Source organism: Sphaeramia orbicularis, chromosome 18 (genome assembly GCF_902148855.1).
Source record: "Sphaeramia orbicularis chromosome 18, fSphaOr1.1, whole genome shotgun sequence".
Classification (NCBI taxonomy): Eukaryota; Metazoa; Chordata; class Actinopteri; order Kurtiformes; family Apogonidae; genus Sphaeramia; species Sphaeramia orbicularis.
Window position 1 is genome coordinate 31,367,218 of NC_043974.1, and position 12,019 is coordinate 31,379,236.

The following is a 12,019-nucleotide window of genomic DNA, read 5'->3' on the forward strand; positions in this document are numbered from 1 at the left end:
GCCATTGAAAACATGCGGTTTGACGTAAACCTCCATTTGACACATTGTTTCCAAATTTTCTGCAGCCAGGGAGCATACCAAAATCTGTCTAGTTGTGCATATTTAGTCATAATAATACTGAAATAACAGGTTCCCATTCTAGTATTACAATTAAAGGGCTGTAAAAGAAGGGTTTTCAGAACAAAATGGTTGATTGTCCTAATACTGAAAATAAGAACTGATAATCAAACAGCTGTTCAACAAAAATGATCAATAAATGAAAAGCAATGTGATGTGTGTATTTTGTGATTAAAAAAAAGACACAGGAGTTGAGTAGTAATTATTTATTGTGTTACAAAACATTATGTACAATAATTTTGCTCTCTTATGACAATAAAATTGTGCACATGTTTTCACGCTCATTGGGTCGCCATTTTATCAGTTTTATCCAATTTTCTTCAAATTTAGAGGATTGCAAGATCTATAAAAAGATGGCCAAAGAAACATTTTGGGAATGGTTTTGGGGGTATCTTTTTGCAATACTGATTAATAACTGATGCAAATATACTTGTGCACCTTGATTGTGATCACGCCGTCTAGATGTTTGTCAAGTCCTTTTTCCCTTTAATTCTAGTATTTTATCTTTTTTTAGGTCCATTCTGACAGGGCTGTTCCCCCCGACGTCAGGAACCGCCATCATCAACGGATACGACATCCACACCGACATGGACCGCATCCGGATGTATTTGGGAATGTGCCCTCAACACAATGTCTTATTCAACGAGTGAGTGAATCTCGCAGATACTCATCCATCTATCTCATCTGCTAGCTTCTGGGATAATCACAGTTTTGCCTGTGGTATAGTTAAAAATGAAGAAAGTAAAAATCATTACACTGCAATTTAATCACATGCATAATGAGGCCTCGGTGTCGGCTTCTGTTCCACATCAACACATCATTATCCCGTTCCTTTTTTCCTGCTAAAATACAATGAACTTTGCTCACTCCAAACCACTAAATTTCTGCTAATAGCATCATTTCTAACTACTATTTCGTTTTTTATTTCACCTTTGGAGTCCCCTCTATTTCTCTCTCTCCACAAACTGATTACCTGCAACTCGACACAAGTCCTACATCATAATTATGGCTGAGCACCTGCAAATTACTTTCATTAATATTAATCCCAGACAGTCCAGGCATCTATATTAGGTAGGGTTAAAATATTCATCCAAACATAGAGGAAGCATTACAGCTCATCGTGCTCTCACCTGTGGAACAGATGAGACTGAAAGTGAAATCTGTGACTTTTACTTCGCCGCGGTGTTAAAGAAGGTCAAAGATCTGAGAGGCGTTCATGTGACGTTATAGTGGATGAAGACGCGGGCGATGCCTTCATGGTCCCTCGTGGTGTTATTTACTCTCCACAGGTTGACGGTGGAGGAGCACATTTACTTCTACGCCAGGCTGAAAGGACGAAGTCGAGAGGAGGTCAAAGTTGAAATGGACCAGATGATTAAAGACGTCGGTTTACCACATAAGAGGAAGGATCTCGCCAAGAATCTATCAGGTGCGTTTGTGTGTGAATCTCATAATAAGCCCCCCCCCCCCCCCCCCCTTTTCCCCCTTACATCCACATGATGAACTTTTTCATTAAAAAATCTGTATTAAAACTCATTAAACTTTTTGCAGTCTATATTTAAATTTCTTTCGGATGTATCAGGATCTCATATTGAACCTGAGGCAACAATTGCAATGTTTGGCATTACACCACATTATTTTCATTTTAATCAAAAATATAAAAATATGATTGTCTTTACCACTCTTCTAGCTCATAGACTAATACTCCTTAAATGGAAAGATAAACAGCCTCCAACATTTCTGGATCTTTTACATCATTTAACATTGGAAAAAAAAGGATATTTTATAAGAGGATGTGCCAATAAGTTTTTCAGTACCTGGTAACCTGTTCTGAATCACATAAAAGAGGTAGATCCCTCACTTATTCCAGAGTAGTCTTATTAATATTAATCTGTGACTAATATCTTAATCTCTTATTATTATTTTATTTATTTATTTTAATTAATTATCTTTTTTTTTATGGTGCAACAGGATGGGAGTGTTGAAGGGTTTGGGTATAAAAAAGTGATGACTGTATTATACTTTTGTGGATGAACCAATGTGTAATAAAAACACTTTGAACAAAAAATAATCTGTATTAGGGCAGTGTAATATCACCTGGTCACTGTCACTGGTTTGCTGCTATATTGTTGTGTGATATAAAATAAACAACTATACAGTTATTATTATTATTATTATTATTTGTTTATTTGGAAAAGCATGTCATACAAAATTTCCTTTTCGGGTACAATTCAATATCCACACATCAAATTACAACAAAGATGCTAATCTAAGATTTTTAGTCGAATATAGAACAAATAAAAGAAAGACAGAAAAGTGGGCAGGAGGAGAGGGCTTACTCCGCTACTTCATCAACAAGATAAAACACACTGAGATGTGTATGTTTACATGTTTACTGAGAAAATAATGATGGTTATTTGTGGTTTTCAACTCTTTATAAACAACAAAACATTTAACTATTTTAGATTTTATTTGATAGTGTGAAGCAAATAAACACTAAAGAGTTTTTGGACACCCCATGCATTTGTGACATATTACAGTAAGAATCACTCTTAAGTCATTGAACCCAAGGTTTGTTCCATTCTCCAAACCCACATGCTCCTTCTGCACATGCTCTGTTGAGTCCAGGTCAAAACTGGATGTTTCAGCATGGTAATGAAACACTGGATGTTTCATGACATGTTGAAACTGTCAAGAATTTAGTTTGTATTTAGTTTAATTTTTTCTTGGTAACAATGAACAATTAAAATCTAATTTGCATTTTTTGTGTCTGTCTGATGCAGCCACACTTTTAGAAACACAAAGAAGATTTTTCCACAAATATTTCATGATAATATTTGAGATTGTGTAAAATTTATTTATTGTTTTTTTTTTTTTGGCATGACTGTACTTTTAGATACTTTATTTATTTACAGTTTATCCTATCCAGTGTCTTATTTTTGTTGTGTTAGTCCATTGGAAGTCAATGCACCAAAATTTTATTCTAAATATACACGTAGCTGGTGTACATCTATTCTATTCTACTTTATTTTGTTCTATTATATTCTCATTTTTATCTTCAATTTCTTTTTACACATCACCGTAAGAGAACAATTACAACAGTTGGATTCATGAAATATGCAAGAGCCAAGTTGGTTCTCATCCACCCGAGTAGGTTGGTGTTAAATTAGATGCACATACCAAAGACAAACTGTAGAAATCTGTATCATATAATGTTGTGTTGTATAAGAGAAACAAAATACACCGCAAAAACAGAAAGAGAAGAATATTCTTAAATAAAACCAAATTTACTTGTTTAAAGCAGAAATGTGTCTGTAGGTGATAAAAACAAGTTGTGTTTGGCTAAATTAACTCATAAAGACCCAAACAGACACCGGCGACCAAAACTATCCACTGATTTAAACTGTTGAACCTGTTGATCCACTAATTCTGTCAATACATGTAAATAATTGGTGTAAAATGCAGTTTGTCTTTTCATGGTCATCAGATATGACCCATTTGGACATTTTAGAGGCTCTGTAGTTACCGTGGAAACCCAGTCATCTTCTACAACGTTGATCCACCAGTAAAACCCATGGAGTTGGATCAATGACAGTGGATGGAGACACTGGATTTATGTTCAGTTAATAATATATTTGCTGAAAAAGTAATTTTTTCCTCAAGTTTTCCCTGTTTTTGATATAACCTTCAAATGTAATTTAAGCATGATGATTAAAGTACATGATTAGTAAATTAAATATAGGAAAATACCAAATTTTCACTGAAAAAAAGTAAGTAAATTTTATTTACAGGGTGGGGAAGCAAAATTTACAATGAACATTTAGTTGTTTTTTCTCAGCAGGCACGACGTCAGTTGTTTTGAAACCAAACACATATTGATGTCATAATCATACCTAACACTATTATCCATACCTTTTCAGAAACTTTTGCCCATATGAGTAATCAGGAAAGCAGACTTCAAAGAGTGTGTGATTTGCTGAATGCACTCGTCACACCAAAGGAGATTTCAAAAATAGTTGGAGTGTCCATAAAGACTGTTTATAATGGAAAGAAGAGAATGACTATGAGCAAAACTATTACGAGAAAGTCTGGAAGATACTATTAAAGAAGAATGGGAGAAGTTGTCACCCAAATATTTGAGGAACACTTGCGCAAGTTTCAGGAAGCGTGTGAAGGCATTTATTGAGAAAGAAGGAGGACACATAGAATGAAAACATTTTCTATTATGTAAATTTTCTTGTAGCAAATAAAATCTCATGACTTTCAATAAACTAATTGGTCATACACTGTCTTTCAATCCCTGCCTCAAAATATTGTAAATTTTGCTTCCCCACCCTATATAGAGCACTTTTCACAGACAGAGTCACAAAGTGCTTTATCAAATCAAATCAAATTCAAATCAAATTTACAGAAACCCAACAGAACAGTAAACATAGAGGATAACATTATGAAATATGGCGATAAATCAATTAAGAAATGTTAAATATAGACATAAAGTCATTTGGGAATTTTCACTAAATTCACACTGGGTCTTTATAGGATAACAAAAAAAACAAAACAAACAAAAGAACATAAATCCAGCCACTAAATCTATATTGGACCAAAATTAAAAAAAAACAAAACCAAAAACATTGGAGCAAGGTGTGCTTATTACAAGTAACGAAAAGATAATTATTTAAGACAGACTTAATATTCAACAAATGAGAAGCACTGCAAGGTCACGCTATTAAAACTAGACAGCACTCAGAGGAGGTGCTGACCTATCCCCGGTGCCTGTTTAGAATGTCTAACTCACTTTCCCTTCATATGAGGTTTTTTATTAGATGGAATGCTATTTGGCAAAGTATGAAATGCACAATATATTTGTATTCATAAAGACGGAAATACAGAATAGACCTGAAATGAGCAGACGACTCTGAATCACTACAGGGGTAATACTGAGCCTGTTTACTGGACTGTCTAGGGGTTTAAAGTCATGTTTTGAGCCTGTGGCCTTGAACTTTGACCTTTTGATCCTAAAATATATGGTTGACCTGGTTGGTTCAGGGTCAACATGAGCGTGAACATTATCATAAACGCCTATATTTATGTTTATGTTTATGCATTTGGCAGATGCTTTTTTCCAAAGCGACTTACAGGGGAAAACCAATCAAATCACTCAGTCAATCAAATTTTATTTATATAGCGCCAGATCACAACAAAAAAGTTACTTCATGACACTTTATATATAGAGTTGGTCAAAACCAGACTCTAAGCCAATTTACAGAAACCCAACAGAATCTATATTTATATTAATATTTACCTAAACCACTGTTTTAGTTTCTTATTGGTTAAATGATGCTCACTATTGGCTGGTTCATGTTATTATAGGTGCCATGTGGAAGATATGAGCATGTGTGTCGATGGGAAGTTTGTGTTGGAATCTGTAAATGCAAGGAGCTGTTTGGTTTTCAACTAAAGCCAACAGCATTTCAATTTTAACACTAGGTATTGTTACACATGCTGTTGATGAGCAGAACATAGAAATGTGTGTATTGTGCATTGATGTAGTAGTAGCTTGTTTGTTAGCTAACACCAAAAAACAGATTCCTGAATCAGATTCCAACACACACATAAATGCTACACATTTAACACATATGTCTTCTTAAAATTAGAAACAAAAGTTTGACAGTTTTAATTAAAAATGTTGTTCATTGCAAAGGACATGCCATTAAAAAAATGAATAAATGAATACAAAAAAAATTGAAAAATATTTCGGAAAAAAAACGGTTGCATTATGCAGTTTCCAATCAAGACAATTGTTTAATGTAAAAAAGCTAAAACTTTCACTTTCTTGGGTCTCAGGAAGATATGTACCTTTTCGCAATATTGTGACTTTGGCGCTCAAAGGGTTCATATGTTCAACCCTGGGCCTTTTGTTTGTAGGTGGCTTCATTTCAATATAACACAAAACAACAGATGAGCAAATAATAAAATCTTCATTCATACAAATTCATAAACCAAGTTAAAGGTAATACATCATTAATAATCATTGCTTCATAATGTTATCTTTATTTTTGTTCTTTGTCTTGTCCAGTCAGTTTTAGCAGTAGAAAAATAATCCTTGGACTGTTGGATGTGTTTGGTGTTAGCTTAGCACTGCAAAGTTTGTCTCATTGGTCTGTTGGTTTATTAATTTATTTATGACATACACTGGTCTCAGACTGTTAGCTTGGTTTAGATTAGGGCTGTCAAAATTAACACGTTAACTCGGATTAATCCATCATCATGATTAATTTGATTAAAAATTTTAATGCAGTTAACCCATCTGCAGCACAGAATGGCTCTGAACAGCTCTGCCAACGAATTTGGGTCAGTTTGTCCAAGTAGAGTTAGCGTCGCGCATGAACAAATGGTCAGTAGATCTGGTAGTGACAGGCAGCAGAACCAACCCATAAAGATGGAAGACACTAAACAAAATGTTGGCCTTCTGGATGGAAATACGAGGACAAAAAAAAAAAAAGACGAAACAGTCAACAGACATAAAGCATTATACACACTCTACAGCAGGGGTGTCAAACTCTTTTTGGTTCAGGGGCCATATTTAGCCCAATTTGATCTCAAGCTGGCCAGACCAGTAAAATAATGACTTAATAATGTATAAATAATGACAAATCCAAATGTTTCTTTTTGTTTTAGTACAAAAAACCCCCAATTAAATTATGAAAATATTTACATTTTACAAAAAAGATGTGAATAACCTGAAAAAAACAGAAATTTCATTTGAAAAATGAGTGCAATTTTAACAATATTATGCCTCGACTTTTTATTTATACAGATACATTACACACAGTGTTACATAAACATTTGGTAACAGACAGAATATTGTTAAGATTTTGGAGTTTGGAACTAAAATTTGAACAATTTCTACAATATTCATTCATTCATTCATTTTCTGAACCCGCTTTATCCTCACTAGGGTCACGGGGGTCGCTTGGAGCCTATCCCAGCTACATAGGGGCGATTATTATTAACACAACTACAGATCACAGTGGATCCATAAATGCACAAAATGAGCCGGAATGGAACCTTTGGCCCCCAGATTTGGCCCCCAGGCCGCATTTTTGACACCTGTGCTCTACAGGAAGGAGTTTTCTTTTCACCAAAGCACTTCCAGCTTCAAATACCACATTAACACAAAGCATGCATTAGTCTAGGATTCTGCTAACACTTCAGCTAATGCACAGGTGTCAAACATGCGGCCCGGGGGCCAAAACCGGCCCGCCAAAGGTTCCAGTCTGGCCCGCGAGAGGAATTTACAAAGTGCAAAATGCAAAATTACCCTGAGGATATTAACAGTCAAGGGCATCAAACTCAAAAATAACAGCATAATAACCTAGAAATAATGACTCCAAATTTTCTTCTTGGTTTAATGTGAGAAAATTAATATGACATCATGCCTGTAAATAATGGCCACACCAATTTTTTCTCTCTGATTTTTTGCAAAGAACATTAAATTCTGATATCCTTTAACAATAAAATGCCAATAACCTGAACAAATATGTACAACCTGGAATGTCTAAAGATAAATAAGTGTAATTTTAACAATATTCTGCCTGTTTTGTGCCATGATAGATCCGATCAGTAGTGCACGTGTAGAAATCATAAGTTGAGGCAGAATATTGATCAAATTGTACTTGTTTTTCTTCAGAAATTTCATTTTTTTTCCAGTTATTCACATCTTTTTTTGTTTTGGATAGAAAGTGTCATAATTTAATGTTATTTTTTGCACTCAAAAATTTGGAGTTGTCATTATTTATAGGTTACTATGCTATTATTTTACTGGTTCTGGCCCGTTGGAGATCAAATTGGGTTGAATGTGGCCCCTGAAAGAAAATGAGTTTGACACCCGTGAGCTAATGCGTCGCCCGGGTTGTGACAGACACATTAAGTGCATATATATTCCCTTCTTTCTTGAGTCTGTTTGCTGATGCAAAATGAAACGTGATTAATATAGATTAAAAATGATTGAAATATAATCCTGATTTATCAAAATTAATCCACAGCAACCCTGTGATTAATCTGATGAAAAAATTTTAATCATTTGACAGCACTAGTTTAGATATTTGCTTGTTTAAGTGCTTGTGGTTTAATTGTGTTCTGTTTTCCGTCAGTTGGTTTTGTTGAGCTTTTAACTAATGTTCTTCTGGTTACGTGGATGTACAGCATGTGTTGCGTAGCATCACCATGGCAACACAGACAGAACTCCAGTACCAGTGAGAGGCCACTAATGTTTTTTATCATAATTATTAACATTTGCTCAAAATGTGAGTTGTCTTTAATGGCTGTTGAGTCACAGTTGGCACCAAAGTGCAAAAATATTGACCAGCGCCGGTTCTTTTAACATCACATGTGTATATACGAGTGTTTCATGCATCAGTCCCAGTGTCTGATTGAAATTATGCAGATGTAAACGTCAGGTCTTGATCGTCTGTGTCTGCGTTACGTGTTTATTTCCCCCCGAGGAGAAGCATCCCGTGCAGATTATTGTCTCCTTTCAGGCGTCATCGTGGCGTCCTTCTACCCACAGACATATGAGCCGTACCTGTGTCACAGGTTGTAATTCATTGTCTGGGGGGCATGAGCCAGTCCTGCTTGATAAATTGTCCCCAGTCACGGATTGCTTGTGAGCAAAATCACTGAAATATGACTTTCAAGGTTGATCTATGCTGACATTTCCACTACATTAGCATTACATTGGATGCATTTTGAAGAGTTCCCTATGAGAGTGGCAACTGAAATAACCCTCGTAAGGTGTATCTGCTTTACTGCCATCAATCATTTTGCACCAGGCAGAAGACAGTAAAACATGTAGAGGTGCAATCTCGACACATTTATTGCATAATCAGTTCACCATATCATGTCTGTATTAACCCATAAAGACCCAGTGCTACTTTTGTGGCTGCTCCCAAATGAATTTTTCTGTCTAGTTTATCACCATTTCTTATAATATTATCCTCTGTATTTTCCATTTTGCAGTGTAAATCATGTATTTTCCTGTATTTAATTTACTAATCATGCAGATGTTCACAAAAGCTCAGAGTAAATTCAAAGGTTATTATATCAAAACCCACAAAACTTTTAAGAAAAGTATATAATTAACTAAATATTAAAATGTCAATATCAAAAAATGACTGATGATATACTTGTCACCATGACTTGTAGATAGTTGTTTACAGCATATATTATACTTTATATCACAGGTGTCGTGGGCCAAAACTGGCCCACTAAATGGTCCAATCCGGTCCATGGAATGAATTTGTAAAATGCAAAAATTACACTGAATATACAGGGTGGGGAAGCAAAATTTACAATATTTTGAGGCAGGGACTGAGAGACAGTGTATGACCAATTAGTTTATTGAAAGTCATGAGAATTTATTTTTCCCACAAGAAAATTGACATAATAGAAAATGTTTTTATTCTATGTGTCCTCCTTCTTTCTCAATAACTGCCTTCACATGCTTCCTGAAACTTGCGCAAGTGTTCCTCAAATATTTGGGTGACAACTTCTCCCATTCTTCTTTAATAGTATCTTGAAGAAAGCCGACATTGCTGTGTGATGTTCTATTGGTAGCATGTTCTAAAACGCCCCAAATAGCAGAATCCAGAGGGTTTAGATCTGGGCTAGAAGGCGGCCATAAACATGATTCCCAAAAATTGCTAAATTTGGATTTGTTGCTGTTGTCAACAAGTGTTTTGGTGTTCCTGTGTAAGATTGTAACTTCAAATCATATTTTACTGCATTTCTAACGGTCTTGTTGTCTACCTCAAGTTCAATTGCCATTTTTCTCATGGATTTGGTTGGATCCTTTAGGATTTTGGATTTGAGAGCTTTAATAAAAGCTTTGGTACGTTTTTTGTTGCTTCCTCCACTTCCAGACTTTCTCGTAATAGTTTTGCTCATAGTCATTCTCTTCTTTCCATTATAAACAGTCTTTATGGACACTCCAACTATTTTTGAAATCTTCTTTGGTGTGACGAGTGCATTCAGCAAATCACACACTCTTTGACGTTTGCTTTCTTGATTACTCATGTGGGCAAAAGTTTCTGAAAAGTTATGGATAATAGTGTTAGGTATGATTATGACATCAATAAATGTTTGGTTCCAAAACAATTGACGTAGTGCCTGCTGAGAAAAAACAACTAAATGTTCATTGTAAATTTTGCTTCCCCACCCAGAACTAACAAATAAGGATGTTATAATCATTATAGTTTAGGTTCCACATTCAGGCCAATATGATGTAAAGTGGATCAGATCAGTCAAATGCTATCATAATAACCTAGAAATAAAATAAACTCATGATAAACTGAGGCATAATATTGTTAAAATTGCACTAATTTTTCTTAATGGATCTCAGGTTGTTCATGTTAGTCACATTTTTAAAGGATAGTTTATAGATGCAAACATTTCACAATGTAATTTTATTTTTTTAACTGTTATTATTTTACTGGTCTGACCTACTTGAGGTTAGACTGGCCAGCCATCCAGTTTTGTCAGTGTATTCAATACCCAAATTAGTCCATTCGCGATGAATTTTGCACAATCTATTTTATACCAGATCAATCACAAGTAGGGATGTAACGATTACCAGTATAATGATAAACCGTGGTAAAATTGCCAACGATTAGTATTACCGTTTAAATTCTAATTATCGTGATAACCGTGTTTGATTACCGCACTTTTCCAGAGAAAATGCCTATGTAAAGATATGCTTTTATGTCAAATATTTGAGTATAGTTTTATTCATTCATTCATTTTCTGAACCCGCTTTATCCTCACTAGGGTCACGGGGGTCGCTTGGAGCCTATCCCAGCTACATAGGGGCGAAGGTGGGGTACACCCTGGACAAGTCGCTAGTTCATCAGTATAGTTTTAATTTATTACAATTTTAATTGTATATACCTAATGTTTGGAACCAATATTCACTTTTAAAGTCTTTGAAAAGGTTCGTTAAGCATCTGTGTGTTATTTATGCAATAAATTATATGCATTTTTCAAATCAAGATTTTTTTTTTGTGTGTGTGTTTTCTGGCCTTTTGTGTTTTTATAGTAGGTTAAAGTGAAAAAATAATAGGTAGATGATATAAACGAAGTTGTGCTGAGAAAAAAAAAGATACCAAACATGGGTATAGTAAACATTTGTTTATATAGTATATAAAGACAAAATCAAAAGTACAGAAAAACGGACAAAATAGACTCAGACGACTAAGGGTTAATATTTGAATGTTTCTGCAACAGAAAGTACATTGTACCAATTATTTTATCTGTTTTTTTTGTTGTTTGTTTTTTTTTTTTATTATTTATTTTAATTTATTTATTTTATTTCGAACATGTAAAGAAAATAAAACAAAACAAAGCAAATTAAGACATAAACAAAACAACATTTAAATGGACAGAATCCATCTTCAAGCACATACAAGTCCGAACTTTGCATGGTTGAAAAGGAGTAGGAAGAAGTATAAACTTATTTAATCGTACCCCTCAGTGCTTTTACACCTTTATTGTTAACTTTATACAGCAAGCAGCCTATACTATTTCCCTAATTTTAGCATTGTACCACAACAATCCATAATACAGTAACAAAATACAACTTGGTTAAATTATTTCAATGTGTGTATAAGTACTTTTTGAACATTTTGAGCACAATTTCAACAATACCGCGATAATAATAACCATGATAATTTTGGTCACAATAATGATATGAAATTGTCCTATCATTACATCCCTAATCACAAGTCTGGGGGCGGGTGTTTTGTAATACATCATACGCACCGACTTTTTTTTGTCCTGAGTCAAAGTCAGTTCCAGTCCGCAAATTTCTTTACAACTATTGTCGGTTGTTTACTTGATTCAAAAACAA

General features: G+C 34.5%; 1 protein-coding gene across 1 annotated transcript in view; it reads left to right on the forward strand.

The window, feature by feature from the left end:
- LOC115438332 (phospholipid-transporting ATPase ABCA1) overlaps window positions 1-12,019 on the forward strand; it is a 419,337-nt gene that overhangs the window by 155,577 nt on the left and 251,741 nt on the right. The window contains exons 20-21 of the mRNA XM_030161907.1: window positions 632-763; window positions 1,407-1,546. Of these exons, the coding sequence (XP_030017767.1) occupies window positions 632-763; window positions 1,407-1,546 (272 nt within the window). The remainder of the gene's footprint in view (window positions 1-631; window positions 764-1,406; window positions 1,547-12,019) is intronic.